General features: G+C 37.7%; 1 protein-coding gene across 1 annotated transcript in view; it reads right to left on the bottom strand.

Moving 5' to 3' along the window:
- Positions 1-254: 254 nt before the first annotated feature.
- hlcs (holocarboxylase synthetase (biotin-(proprionyl-CoA-carboxylase (ATP-hydrolysing)) ligase)) overlaps positions 255-16,173 on the bottom strand; it is a gene marked incomplete at its 5' end in the record, with an annotated part of 38,876 nt that continues 22,957 nt past the window's right edge. Inside the window, 5 exons of the mRNA XM_067609137.1 lie at positions 255-1,130; positions 6,103-6,316; positions 6,796-6,910; positions 7,157-7,317; positions 7,498-7,565. Of these exons, the coding sequence (XP_067465238.1) occupies positions 959-1,130; positions 6,103-6,316; positions 6,796-6,910; positions 7,157-7,317; positions 7,498-7,565 (730 nt within the window). The remainder of the gene's footprint in view (positions 1,131-6,102; positions 6,317-6,795; positions 6,911-7,156; positions 7,318-7,497; positions 7,566-16,173) is intronic.

The raw sequence follows: 16,173 nt of genomic DNA, 5'->3' as shown, positions 1-16,173 counted from the left end.
TTACTGAAAAACACTCTTCAAGTGTCTTCATGATATAAGATACTGCCTGTTTAGAGCTACAAGCCACTATTCTTATTTTCATATTAGTTTTAGTTAGACTTCGGATGTTAAATTAAAAAAAAAAAATCAGCATACTCCCAGTTAAGACTACTATATCTGACTCTGTCATTTTCCTTAGATAATCAGGATTTTGTGGACTTCTGTGGCCATGTAAGAAAACAGATGCTGGTTAGTCTAAAGAAATGAACAACACGTTCCTGTGGAAATCTTTTATTTTGCTGAAATTAAGTGCAAATGCTTAAATGATCATTGTTCTCATGTAACAATGAAATTAGGTTAAATGTTTAGAAAAGGGGTACAACATGTATTATTGCCAGAAAGTAGTGCAAGTTATTCAATAATTATTTGAATTTGTGGTCTTAGCCTATGCCTATGGGTCATAATCAAACTGATGTTGAAGATAGTATGAAGGGACAGGGGCTGGATATACTGAATGTATGTCAAGGTAAGCTAGCAAATTATGCCACTTTAAATCAGTAACGTATTTATACCACTTTCAGACAGCAGACGCACATATTACACAGGTCTACTTAACGCACATTCGAACCGAGGACCCATTCATGAGACAGCTGTCACCTTGCTTCTCACTGTTTGCAGATACTTCAATCTGCTGTGTAGTTCATAAACTTCGGTGACAACGCCAGGTCATCAAAGCCGGGCAGCCTCTGACCGCCAACCCTCCTAATGCAGGTTGGCCTAAACAGATAGACCCCCAACGTGGGTTTAACCAGTGACACTGGATTAGTCTGAATTGGGTATTAGTGATGAAATTAGATGAAATTAGTGATCAATTAGAAAACAAGGATAAATTTATGTAGTTCCATTAAGTTTTCTGTCACTTTAAATGATCCAGTCATTCGTTCAATGTATTATTCAATGTATTTTGTTGAGTTTGGTCCTAATGCTGCTTGATGATCACCAGGTTCTTCAGCATGTCAAAGGAGTTTCCATCAGGTTCCACTGAGACCACACCCTGCTCCTTGCTGTACACTTGGAGGAATCCGTTGGGGTCCAGACCCACCACCTCAGCCTCTAGTCCATCCTCGCTCCAGAGACGCACCTGAGTCCCACTGAAGCCAGAGCACAGAGAGCCACTGTCACAGTTCAGCTTCAGGATATTATGGGAAGTTAAAAAACTGTTCTTTGCTTCTCAGCTAAGACTAAGAGTCAGACCCTTTAAGACTGTGACTAACCACCACCTCCACAGCTTCTTTCCTCAGCCAATAACCCTCACAAACCACAGTCATATGTGCCCAACTCTGATCGGCTATGTTCTCCTACACAAACTGACTTTGTCATTGGGTACACTGACTTGATCTCCTTCATTCCCTGTACTTTGAACAATATGTTTATTAATTAATCCAAATGTTTCAGTACACTATCAGAACCACTAATTGCACTGATCTCTTAATAGGTCATATATGCCTACGTTAAAACAAACCAAACAGTGAAATAAAATGAAATACAATACACATTGTCCTTTATATGTATGCATTTACTCTGTCATAATTAAATAAATCATGACAAAGTTAATTATTTAGCTTTTTGTCTTTAAAGAGTAACTACACACCAAATCATTTTGGGGTTGTTGTTTTTTTTTACACATTTTTTTTTGTACACATAATCACACGTCTATGTTGGCATATGATGTTAATATTGGTGATTTGTCGAACGATACACATATTGGGCCTCAACTAATATGTGTGTAGAAATGTACTAACTTTGCACACAAAACAAGTGCACACACAAAATTGTTGTCAGATTCATGACACATGCGCACCAGTCAATTTTGTTCTTACCACCGTATGTATATTAGTGAATCAAAATCATTATAAACTGACAGGTGCGTGCACACTATCACTAAGGAAAGCTCTGTTGGAGTGGTACAGCATTGAAGAGAGCTGTCACTCATTGCAAACAGAGCTGTGATGGTAAAAATGTAGAAAAACTTAACTACTAGTGAAATGCAAACAGTAGTTTCAGAAATAGAAGCCAGAAAAGGCAGATTAGGCTGGTAAATATGTCACTGGCAAATCCATTTGGAGCCCAATTGTGAATCCTGTATACAGCCCGTATACCTGTTGCACCACTACTACGCAGTACATCCGTTACAAAATAAAAAGTTGGTAAATGTGTAGATCTGTGGAATTCATCCGGCTCTACATCATTATTCATTTTCAAAATTGGCCAAAAATGACTTTCAATTATTCCCTCCAAAAAAACACATAGGTTCAAACCATATGAATATCTATTTTTGTGCATTATGTCCATAAGAGGGTAAACCAATACAACAAGAGAAATAACTACTTGTATAGGTATATTCATTTCAACATAAACATGTATTTTAAAAGATCCACATACCTACACATTACACAATAAATAAAATAATGTCCTATACCATAAAACTTAATTTAAAGACTATAGACCTGTCTCTCTCTCTGTACTGTGGTTGGTGCTAAAGTGAGAACTGAGAATGCAATATCTCTCGGAGTGAGATCAAAAGAATGATTCGTAATTGATATATTATTTGATAGCTTAATTTTTATACAGGTTAAGTAATATACTAATCTGAAGTGTTTCCAAATACGGCTTTTTAGATTGCTCAGAGTGCAAATCACTGTCTCTGCAGCCTAATTGGGTTGTGAACTCTCTGCCATCATTACCACACGGCTGTTAGATTATTCGCTCTTTTCAGCTTGACATCTCATTTTCAATCAATGAAAGTGAAAGTGACGTTGTGTGACTTCTGTCCGTCATGAAGTGCATTCAGTGCATTCTGTGCAGCAGCCCAGGCCCATGTGAGAACTCGTGAGGCAGACAGCCAGGGTAGTGCTGCTTTTATTTCCACAATCAAATATTAATTTTCACTATCAAATGTTTGTTTTCTTTTTACAATTCCACTATACAATTGAATTTAGAATATTCATTGACAGCCCTATTATTCATGCTACACTGAACAGCGGTCGGTCTCTGTCACACTGTCGGTAGCATGTATCTGGTCAGTGTCAACACTTACAGTGTCGCACACCACTTAGTGCTGTGCGATATGACGATGTATATCGTGTGACGAGAGAAAAATATCTATCGTTTCATATTATGCTCTATCGTTTATATAGTTGTGACACAAATCACATTCTTTACGGCAATATTTTTTGTCATTTGGAGTCTGTCCATCTTTTGTGCGGATTACATTGATAAATTTCTCTTCTTGGCTTTTTACTCGCAAAGCTTTTATTGCACTTACAATAAGATGACGAGTTTAGTTGTTGTCATCTTTCCAACTCTCCACCGCTGTCTGTCTTCCCTGCTGCGCTGCACACACGCGGAGGGCTCAGCCCCGCCCGCGCTGAGAAAGAGCAGAGAAGCAACGAGACAGTGACCATAAATGACAGCAAAACACAGTAGAGACGGTCTTTATTTGTGTTATTTACCAAATGTTTGTACACTCGTTTAATTTCAGCTCAGTGTGAGAGTCTCTGCTGCTTTTTCCTGTCCTTTATAGTCGCGCTGCTCTCCTCTGCTCTCTATGATTCACCACTGCAGGGCTGAGCCATCGGTGTGTGTGCTGCACACACAGGAGAGAAAGTGAAGCCAGTGAAGTACTCGAGTTGATGACAACTACACTTGTTACGTTACTGTAAGGGCAATAAAGGCTTCGGGAATAAAAAGCCAAGAGTAATTTAATTTAATCCGTGCAAAGGACGGACAGACAGTGGGGGGAGAGAGGTGGGCATGGACCAACTATTTATTCATTGAATTAAAATGAGCTATATTGGCAAAGGTATCGTTATTGGGATATGAAATGACATATATTGGGATATGAGATTTTGGTCATATCACCCAGCCCTACACTACATAGCCATGAGGCCACACACCCGTTGTCCTTTGCAGTCCTCGGCTGCATTTTTTAAGTGTGCTGGAATGAAGGGAGGGTAGTTACTCTTTCATAACCAATTTAATTGTTTTTCATTCATTGCCACATTAGAATGAAATCATGACACAGACAACAGAGGTGTGTTGTAATTCTGTATTGCCTAGCAGAGAGCAGCACAGAACTGCCAATACTAAATACAATGTACCGTCATTAGTTTTAATGAAGTGGTGCAGGGGAGCTTTCTCTTTTTCATGTGTCATCCAAAATGCCAAAATGAAAAACAATCAGTCACAACTTGGGCATAACTTTTAAAAACTAAAGACAGTTCTTTGTAAATAGTAGTGGCAGTTCTATGATGCCCTCCGCTGGACAGCACTGAAATGTATTTAAAAGTTTATCTGAGATAATAGGAATCTTTAGCCATCCAAATTATTCAAATCAAGTATATATCTTTCAGCGTAACAGTCATTTTAGTTCCAAAGCCCCTCTTGTTTTTTGTCCACTGCAGCTCAACAAGGAAACACTGTCCGAGGAAATACAAAGAGGGAATTTTTTGCTACAAAAGACTGTAAATGTGGCAGATATCCACTTGATATGACTAACTGCTGGAGCCTCAGATAAACTGCTGATGAATTTTTAAATGCATTTTTGTACAAAATCACTGTGTAGAAACACTGTGGATTTTGGCCCCCATCACTTACACTGAAAGCACATTTGAAGGGGATCTTTCAATAGCCACTATGAACAGGAGGAATGATTACAGCAATCAAAACCTTGTTCACTGTTCATGTGGGTACCTGAAAAATTGTGAACCTATCCTTTAATATGGCATGGAACATTTATGTCACAATGAAAAAACAAAGGTTTGACAGACAAAAAGCTAAAGAAAAAAAAAACTTTAAACTTATGTTTTTCATTTAATTATGACATAGCAAATGCATACATAAAAAGGAAATACAAAAGAAATCTTGTCATATTTGACTTTTTAATTACTAAATATTTAATTGCTTCCATAATGTATAAATAATGATTACATACAAAAACAATTTCCTACTCATAAACCTATAAACAAGTATGTGTGCTCAACTCACACATACACAAACACACACACTTATGCCATCTGAGAGTGATATGATGAGGTGGGGAAGAAAAATAAGATGAGAGATTGAATCTTAATATCATTTGTTTATTTCAATTGTTGACCAATTTTACTTTGTTGTCCACTGTGTGATTCTTGCAGTCTACACAGTGATCTGTAAAATGCCAATCAAAGGCACATTAATTACACTGAATCAAATTGTGTGAATAGTATTATCAATCTTTTTAATTATACTATAGGCATTGTTTTATTTGTGAGGTCTTTTAATATGATCCTTTATTGTGAAGCACTTTGTAAAGTTTGTTTTGATATGAGGGCCATAAACTATTGAAACTGATTATTGAGATATTACAGCATCACAGGTGCATGTGATCAATTAATATAGTAGCTATTAGTAGCCACAGCCATGTGTAATGATCATGCGTATTGACAGTAAAGCCTTGTCAAGGTTTACAATGACTGATATATATATATAGCTTACGTGGCTTTATAGATCTGACAAAAAGAATGAATATGTACTGTATGTTTGTTTTAGTCATGAACCTGGACAGACGGTATGCATCTAACACCTGGTATCTTTGTGCAATATATACATTTTATACATTTAACAGAAGCCTACTTTCCCTATAAATTCAGGTGTATGCGTTTATTTGTATTTGTATATGTATATGTGCATAACAATATATTATAATTTTTTAATTACAGTTTTGATTCTTATCTTAGTTGGATATCAGCCAGATGTGACCATCCTCAGTGTCATTATAAAATTCAGTGTTTCTGTTATTAGTTACATTTTTTCAGTCACAGCAGCATGCCAACTCAGTTTTTAGTGCCACAGCACCCTGACATCAGGTTACCTTACATAAAAATGATTACAATGTCTTTCATGCAGTGAGGTATACAGATTTTTAATTTGGGTTAATGAGAGCATTGGTATTTAACTAGTACTTGGCAGATATGCTGAGTTTAGGTGTTTGCATGTACTTATTGAATCAAGTATCTCACTCTGATTCTAAACAAGAAGTAAATCCTGAGTCCAAAGCCCAGTGGGAGTGTTTGGAATGCTCACCTGTGAAGCCATCTCTTGTAGTAGGTGGGCAAGATGGCATCTGGGCCTCCTTGTTGGAAGCTGCTGATGAGGGCCTCCAGGTAGCTAACAGTCCGAGCGATGAGCTGGGCACAGCTTAGTGGCTGCAGGTTGCAGTTGTATTGGATGTTGTACTGCTGGATTAGGTCATTGATGCACAATGTTGGGTTGCTGTTGGTCACATTGAAACCACAGCCTGCAGGGCACATCATGAAGAAATATTACTGTTATTGTGAGCAATATTACTATGTTATTCTGAGCAAACAACATGAGACTATATAATGTATTGCAAAAAGACTGTATTAATTACTATCGTTGACTAATTACTTGGTGTAATGTGACAGTGCAAAAATAACTGATCATATTCACCACCTTTACAATGACACACTTGACTCATGACTAATAAAGCCTTTTACAAGTTGCAAAATATTCCTTAAGATCACTTGTGTGTAATTAAGGTGTTACAAATGATTTAAGGTTACCAAAATGGTCTAGATGTTCGTCAATTTCCTGGAAAAAGTACAACATCAAGACAAAAGAACATTCCAACATGCCTCAAGCTGGTCATTTCTGTATGAGAGGGTTCATGTTGCCATATGAGAGAATAAGAAAACTGTCAATCATCTACTAAATAGCCTCCAGTCTCATTACCTGTGATAAAGTGGAGGCTGTTACCTATGAGCAGATGAAAGGTTGATCCTATTACAGTGGAGGTCACCAGTACTCCCCCGAGCTTCATCAGGTTACTGTAGTAGATGTCATTGGGCCACTTCACCCTCAGGTCTATGTCCTGAGGAAGGTTGCAAAATGTTCAACCATCATCAATCATGAACATAAGATATTTTCATTTAATACCCAATTCTATTGCTTTTAATATCATATCATTTTGTGATACAATATGCCACTGATATTTTTTGCTAAAAACTATTTTGATGTATTCAGATAAACAGTATATGGGACAAATTACAGAGGATGTACATTCTGATAATTTCTTAGTGTTGACATTGTTGATATAGGAAAATGTGTAGATTGATACCTGGTATCCAGGAAGTGTACGAACCGCCTCGACCACAGCCAGAGCAGCCAGATGTTGCAAGAAGGGAATCCTCTGTCCAAGCCTGGAGCTCAGCTCTACCTGGACACTCAGAGTAAACATGGCACAACCCAATGGGCTGAGCCAGGCATTCCTGCCTCTACCTGCAGCAGCAGCAAACACAGGAAACATACAAGGGGACCCTTAATGGTACCAAACTGACCTCAGACAATTATGATGAATAAAAAACAAAAACAAAAAATACTGTTACTGAAAATTGTTTACACATTTGAGGTATGTTTGAATGTTGTGTGAGCAGGTTTACAATGTGCTGGAGCACTGACCTCTGCCCTGGCTTTGTCGAGCCGCTATAGCTATTAGACCCACATCCTTTGGTAAGTGCAGAGTAAGCCTGAGGGGAGACAAGAACAATGAAACACAAATGTTAAAACCAACTTAAAGTACTTCATAGAGACAGCACCGGTATACATTGTTTTGTTTATAGTGTTTATTACACCTTAAGTTAGTGCTTTTAATTACTTCAGCCTTACTCTTACTTTTGCCCTTACTGACATAATTAAAGTATTAATATATACTTACTATTGTAATACTTTGAGTCCAGCTTCAACACTAAACACACTAAGTAATCCAATATAACAATGTTTATAAACTGGAAGTATTGCAGTTGTTTAAATACTGAACTGGTAATCATAAAAATCTTTAGCAGATTTGGTGGAGAAAGTTTTACTTTACTGATGTAAGCAGTTGGTGAAAGAGAGTTAGAAATAGTCAGAAAGTTGACAGTTCTTCAGGGACTTTTTTGCCCTGAATTACAGCGTGTCCACACACAAAGTGATTCAAAACGTGTTTTTTTAGTCGTATCCATCTCACTTATGTTTAATAGAACAGATATGCTTCTATTTTAATCAATACACCTTTCTACACAGGCCATGTAATGGCTCGCAGCCATACATACATAATCACAGCCCTAATCATATTTTTATGCTTAAGTCTATTCTCCTACTGTTCACCTGCAGTGATTACAGTGAACTACAGTGATTATGTGTAGGGCTCCGAGAACTTCCAGAACACAGGTGACTTATTCTCAACACTGTTCCTGAACGGATCCTCTGTAGTCACATTTGTACTGAAGTTCTTTGAGAAATTTACAATGTAGTACAAAGTGAAGAAATTGTGATATGTAGCACAACAACCTAGAGAAGCTCTGTAAACAGAACTGCATTCCCTTGCATGTGCAGTACAAGCAACCCTCTCCAGAAAATGAAAACGTGATATATATATATTTCCTCTCTCACCCCTCTCCCATGGGGGGTGGGGCGTGTCTTCCTCAAGCTCGGGCCCTCTACCAGAGGCCTGGGAGTTTGAGGGTTCTGCACAATATCTTAACTGTTCGTAGGACTGCACTCTTCTGGACAGAGACCTCAGATGTTGTACCTGGAATCTGCTGGAGCCACTCTCCCAGTTTGTGGGTTACAGCCCCCAGTGCTCCGATTACCACTGGCACCACTGTTGCCTTTATTCCCCACATCTTTTCTAGCTCCTCTTTCAGCCCCTAATTTTTCACATTTCACATTTGCATACACACACACATTTGATCCTGCAAAGGAAAACTGTTCACACAACTACAGTAAGTAGTAAGGGTACAAGTGGGTCATAGTTGAAGCAGGATGAGGATCTGTAAACTGTAATGGATATTTACAATAGACAGTTTAGGTAGTCGTTTTGTTGTTCACTTGTTTAAAATCACCAAAAGGAACCAAGTTGTAATGAATTTGATATATGCTTTAATTTAGGGGGACAGATTATTTAGACAAAACTGAGGGTGTATTGTCTCACTGCCTCTGACAAAAATTACACATATGGTACTTTTATATTGTATGACATTGGACTGAAACCTGTCACTATTATTGAGCTTTGCCATTTTGGATAAAATATTTGAAACATACAATGTTCACCATTTTTAGGCATGCAAACACCTGAGATGGATTTCCCTTATTTTACAGATATATCTATGAAACTCTAGGGCTGGAGTGACACAAGAGGTGGTTAAGTTAACCCAAGCCCTGTTTAGTAAGTGATTCATAAAAAAATGAATGAAATGAATGAGCCCTTATTGTTTATGGACCCGGTGCATTGCTTTTGCCCTTCGGTATGAAGTTCAATAGGAACCCCCAATTTGCTCTCTTAACAGCAGCACCTTGTCAGAAATGTTTCCAGATAGACCAAATACTAAACAGTAGTAGCCTTCAGCTTGGATTGTATTTTTAGCAGTAGAAAAGTTTCATAGACATGAATGATTATTTTCTGTAATTCTGAGATCGTTTGTTTTTTTGTCTGAAGCTCTTATAATTTGATTTACACATTGGATTTTCTTCTCCCTTGCACTTAGAAATTCCTGACCTTTATTTACGTTGATTTTGTCAGACAACATTGCTTGTTTGGACACAAATCATTTTCACAAGAAAACAGAGTTTTAAAACTGAATATAATCAAAGAAAATGTGGACCTTCCGTGCTGTTACTCTCACCACTCATCCATTTCATCTCCTCTTATCTCCACAGCTCACTGATATCTGCTTTTTCCAACTTGGCCAGAACAAAGACATACAAAGTAGCACATTTGACAGATGACAGAGAGAAGGCATTGTCCCAAGAGGAATAGCATGGCCCTATAAATCCCTGCTCAGGACTCATTGTTTTAGGGGGCAGCTAAGCCAAAGGGGTCACCCTCACAGACAAAGCAGGTCAGGAGGATAACGCCCACCAGCCGAGTAATCTGTGAGAGAAGAAAAATGGTGGGTGTCCTTGGATCATGGGCTAGGGGAACCATCTTTCTCACACAGGAACAAGTCAGGGGAATGACACCAAACAAGAGAGAAAGCCCTGCTCTCCGTAAAGCAGCCTTCTCACCCACCCAAAGCATCAATCTGTTTGTTCATCTCAGACGGACCTGATAGACATTTCATGGTACCAGTCACATGCAGTTGATAGCATTTGGAAATAAAGGTATTTACTTATATTTAAATGTAAAGCTAGCAATCCCATACAAATTCTAACATTACAATGGGGTGGATTTGATGTGGTCAGTTAAGAGATAATTTTTCTTAAAGCCAGTCATCTCCCAAACCATTGCCCCCCAAAAACCCTCTCACTTTCCAGATTAAAATATCAAAGATTAAAAGATTATTTCTGCCATCGATGCTCATTTTTGAAAGAGGATTTGCCATGCATAAGTGTGTTTGCATTGATCATTCAGCAGCATCAAATGGATGATCGATAAAAGAGGACAAACTAATCTGTAAATGTGATTAATTGAGCTAATCCTGTTTACTGAGGAACAGCAGAAATTACCATTTCCAAATAGAACTACTCAAAGTGACCAATGAGAGAGAGCTGCTGCATTACCACGGGACAGCGGAGGCACCAGTGAATGACCTTGCTTTGCTGACTGCTTGTTTGGATTTGGCCTGCCTGGTCTGGCAGAGGTCATGGACAAAGACACACAATCATTCCTTAAACCCACTACACACCTTAAAATGTGTGTTCTGTGTTTTATTGGCCAAAACAACCCTCCTCCTTTTATTGAGGTCCTGCAATTTATTATTTGACAGCCTCAAAGTGCTACTTTTCTGGCCACATTTGTATTTGTTAAAAGCTATAATATTTGAACAACAAGTAGGAACACATAGGCTATGCAAGAAGTTACTATTGTAACTTAAGTTTATATATCAATTAAACAGAACCAGTTAAGGTTTATTTCACAATAATCCTTTTGCTATTGTGATTATACTGAACAATGTGTTTGAATGGTGTCTCGGTCACTCAAAACAAGCTATCTTCATGTGAGTCTTGCACAAGTGGGTAGATCCCGGTCCGAAAAGTGAAGCCAATGAGGAAGTGCCTTACATTGCATTCTCTTGCATTCTTTCTAATTGCCAGCAGGGAGCAACTCCACTGGCTGCAAAAAGAAGTCTGACTGTATGTAAGTCTATAAGAAAATGACCCTCTTTCTCACTTGATTTATTACCTCAGCAAACACTTTCCTAATGAGTTTATGGTCTCAGTCGCTAGTATCAAGTCTTCTTCAATGCATCAATGCGTTTATTTTTTAATTATGGCCCCATTTAGAGTGAAATAAATGATACAACAGCATATGCAACAATGTTGATTATGTAACATCACCATGGCAGTGAGTTTTCAGTTAATGGAAGTTAATTGTAACATTTTGGTCACCTTAAAAAGTGTTGTTCAGCGTTTGGTTGTGATAAAAAACCCTCCAAGGAGTCGGATGTTCAGTTTTTCCGCTGAGGCAATTTTGTTTCCATGGTTTTAGGCCTGTTTTTCGCAAGTAAAAATTTGCATTAGCATTATCACTGCAAGCTAGCAGCTAGTTTTTTACAGTCTATGGTCTTGCAGCTTGATGCAATGTCTCATTAAATAAGATGCTACAATTTCTAAGCATGTAAACACCCACTGGCGACTGGTCATTAGGGGCAGGTGGGGCACAGCCCACCTGCTGTCACCAGAAAGAACTGTTCAAACAAATGACGTTATTATCAATTTTCAAATTTTTATCTGCTATAATTTATTATCTATGAATATAGCATCTTCATAAATTGTATTATATAATTTGTGTTGGGATTTTAGTTCATTTTTAATTGTTCCCTGCCTTGCTGCTTCAGACTGTGTTTTCATGATTCGTGTCCACAGCGGGCCTACGGTGGCCGGCGTGAATGTGGGGCTAGCCCCTGTCTCACAATGCAATGTGTATTGCACGTGGGAAAATATGAATACGCATGCTCAGAGTGTTAGTGTATTCAATGTAGATCACACAAAATTAATGATAAGTGGGGCTGACAGCCCGTAGCCCCACTAAAGCGTCATTCACGCCTTCAACTTGGATTGTATTTTTAGTGGTAGACAATCTTTACTTTCAAATATTTGAATGATTTTTTTCTCTAATTCTGGGTTTGTGGGGTCTTAACCTGTGTCTATGGTCACCATTTTCAGCAATCTTGGACAATAGACATAGCTAGTGACAAAAAAGGTTAGCGTAGGTAGACTTCTATGACATTGCATTGACTGGGTTGGCCAACCAAATATGAGCAATCAGACATTTCTTGTTGATTACTTTGTAACATGAACACTGTGTTTCTAGTGATGAGGGAAATTAAGCTTTCTGAATCACTGAATCAAGGCTGTGATGAAAGTGTTTAATTGTTTCAAAGAATTTGATACAGACAAAAAGTGCTATCTGCTGTGCAATTTTACATTTCTATGGGTAGCATAAATCTGAGACGATGATCAAATTGTTAGTTACAAATGGCTTTCATTATTGTTTGTTGTTCAATAGAGATGCACATTTTAAGCAACTTCCTTAATAGTTGGCCTTGTTAACAATCAATAGTTGGCTAATTATTAACAATTCATGAAATATGGTGGACATTTTTCCATTCCGTTTTTTAACCACTGACGCAACCTATGTTTGATGCAAAGTAAGAGTACATTATAGGAATTTAGTGACACAACCAGGTACTACAGCAAATCTATACATTTTCTGATAGTTGCACCGCACATCTCATCTTCTGCATTATCAGTTAATATATTTTTAATTGATGAAATTAACAGGGAATCATTGATAATAAATTAATCATTTTGACATCCCTATATTCAACAATAACATATATATAACAAACATATCACTTCTGAACATATAAATACTGCAGCAGATTGAGAAGCACATCGTGCATTAAAAATTCTCTAATACAAGATAAACAGATTAAACTGCTTGCTGACAGGTTGGTATAGTCTTGGTGAAGCTGACATGAAAACCTCTACCCTTTGGACCCTGTATGGAACATCCCTGTCTTGATGTGACACAGGGCTATGGAGTATAGCATACTTTCCACCGGACGTAAAACATTGATGTCGAACACTACACCATATGTTCCCCAGCATAAGAAATGAGGACGTTTAGGCATCTGCTTACAATCTTTTATAATTGCAGGTGGAGCATGCAAGGTCAATTGGGCCAATTTGATTTTTATGGTTGACCCTGTTGCCACAGTTTTGAAGAATCCATTTTCTCTGCACCAAACTCCCATGTAAGTCCTGCGGTTTGTATTTTACACGGGAAACGGGACTTAATTCCATAGTGTCAGTTTGGATATTGGATTGCTTGTCAAAACAAACATTGATTGTCAGGGCTTTGGCTCAACAACTGAACAGCTTTAACTAGATATCCCTTCTTAAGGTTGTTTTTCTATTCAGTTTTCCAGAGTATGCACACTATTCTGTGTATGAATGTGACCATTCTGTGGAATATCTTATAAAATCTGAAATTTTGTTTTTATGTAAAAAAAAAAAAAAAAATCACAGACTCACAGAAGTTGCAATTTTAGAATGATGAAAGTGAGTGAGAGTGTGGGTAAATGTCAAAAATACTTCCACATGTGCAGACAGCATGGAAACATAATTTCTATGACCACAAGAAGAGGGGGAAAAATCTGAATTACATTTACATCCATTTCTGCGTCTTTTCCTTTATGTACCTTTTCTTTGAGGGGAAAAATAAGGGGGAAAAAGAATACAAAAGTAAAAGTGGGCCCTTGGGTTTTCATGTCTGAGCCTGAAGCTCTAACAAGAAAAAGTCAACAAGTAGGAAATGTGTCGCTCCAGGCACAGGCATCAAGTTCAGCAGAGCAGGAAAAGAATCATTATTCTCTCTCGACTAGCAAAGTAGTGATAGAAAAACCCTACAGTCTCTTATCCAAACTTGTTCACAAATAAACACTTCCACACTGTTAACTGTCCTTAACACCAACAGCTTTGTGCTGACACACACAAGATAGTAACAATGGACCACTAGTCCTACAACACTAGTGCTGAGTTTCAGTATGATAGAAAAATGATTTTTTCATTTTGATACCTTATTTTGAGAAATACTGGTAAATTGTTTTCTATTTTTTCTAGAAAAAAAAAAAAGAAAACCAAGTTCTTAATTATTATATGACACCTAAAAACAAGCAGCTGTAAGCATTTTGCCTACATAAAAGAGTACATTTTTGAATTTAAATCAAAAATAAAATTCAGAGCAAGAATCTGAACAAGCATTATTGGCTTTAATTACTTGACAGTTTTTGAAACTCAAACACATTTTGGTCAGTATAGAGGTTTGATACCCAGGCTGATTGACATGTATCTATAATTATAAAAAAAAAAGTGTAATAAAAGGCCAACTCAGCATTACAATAGCTTTTCAGTAAACTACTGAACACACATTTACTTTTAATTAGAGAAACTGACTTATTAAAACTCTCTTGTATTAAAACACTATTCGGTCAAAAAAACAGAAACAAGAAAGTCCAGTACTGAGCATCTTCCAAGCATGTCCATGATCCCAGTTTAACACTGAGATCATCAGTACTGTAATAAAGGACCATTATCGGTATAACTAGTAAAAAAACACAGTGGCTTAAAGTTTAAAGGCTTAAACAGTCACACATTTTGGTAAATGTTTTATTAAACATACAGATATGTAAGCGGCATCAATCTCTTTGAAGGAAGATTCTGGTTTATTTCAATGTGGCCATTGTGTCTCTATGTGTCATGCTAATTTTGCTGCCTCTAGCTCCATTATAAAGATTCAGGGGAGTCACAAAAAGATGAGTATCGGAGCAAGCTGCTGAGCCTCCTACATCTTTCCAAATAAATATGATTTTTACATGAATCGCCCCAGAAGTTGTTCCTGAATTAGTCTGGCTAACTGCATAGGGAATTACATCCAGGACAATTTGCATGGTAGCCCCTGTGCCCATTCAGCGTATGAATGTGTGTGAATGGGTGAATGTGGTTTGTAGTGTAAAAGTGGTTTGAGTGGTTGGAAGACCAGAAAGGCGCTATACAAGTACAGTCCATTTACCATTTACTATTTAATCTTTCACAGCATGAATGATCGATATCAGTGACAGACAGAGGATGTCTTTTTTTGGTTTAGTCCAGTCTAATTTTTTCTGTGGCTGAAAGAGGAGAAACGCTTAATGGGAGTATTTGGTGGGGAGGGGCAGTAAGGTTTTCACTGCTGATAGAATGAAGGTGGATATAGATGCTCACCAAAAAATATGAAAGGATGGCTGTCAAACTAGCATTGCTAATCAACTGGCTTTTGCAGGCAGGAGGATGATGGTGGGAGTGGGAGAGAGTGAATAGCTAATCGATTCTTGTCAGATAACATCTTTGAGGCCCAGTAAGTAACACTGTGTGGACTGGTATTAGATTGTGGCCCGATCATTGAGAATCACTGATCAAGGGGATTTAATTACCACTAAGCCACAGCATACTGAATGCCTTGATTGCCAACAACAAGAAAAGAAAGTAGGCCTTACCTGAATCCCACCAAGCTCTACTTGCCTTATGCTGCTGTTCCACTATCCCTCCGCGGCTCTTTTTCTTGGGTCACCAACTGTACACTGAGATTGTGGTTGGTTTCAATTCATTTAGGTTAACAAAAACACATAATAAACTAATCCAACATATGTCAGGGATGAGGGTTATCATTCAGTGTCCATCACAGTCTCAATACTTCCTCAACAGCACACCACTTTTGCGTTTGTATCTTTATTCTCTCTGACATCTGCCCTCAGACTGACTCATATTCAGTAAGACCTGCCTTCACAAGGTTGAGCACCAATCAAAACACAAATGACAACCTGTGAGCCTGACATTCCCTTCTTCCATAACCAAAAAAAAACAAAGACCCAAAAAAAAGACACCTGTTTTTTTCTTTTTTAAAAAAAAACATACATCTAAAATCTACTGATTATATGATTATATACTCATTAACACAAGGAAATCTTTTCAATTAGGGCTATATAATTTCACCATACCAACTCTGACCTTAACCTGATTGAATGTACACTTGACTGTCCTCTTCTCGTACCTCACTTTCATATGAGGCTTATTTTCTTTCCAGCAATTTTTTTTGCCAGCTACCTTACATAC

This window comes from Thunnus thynnus, chromosome 13 (assembly GCF_963924715.1).
Source record: "Thunnus thynnus chromosome 13, fThuThy2.1, whole genome shotgun sequence".
Taxonomy (NCBI): domain Eukaryota; kingdom Metazoa; phylum Chordata; class Actinopteri; order Scombriformes; family Scombridae; genus Thunnus; species Thunnus thynnus.
The sequence above is the reverse complement of the archived record's forward strand: the minus strand, read 5'-3'. Positions and strand labels throughout refer to the sequence as shown.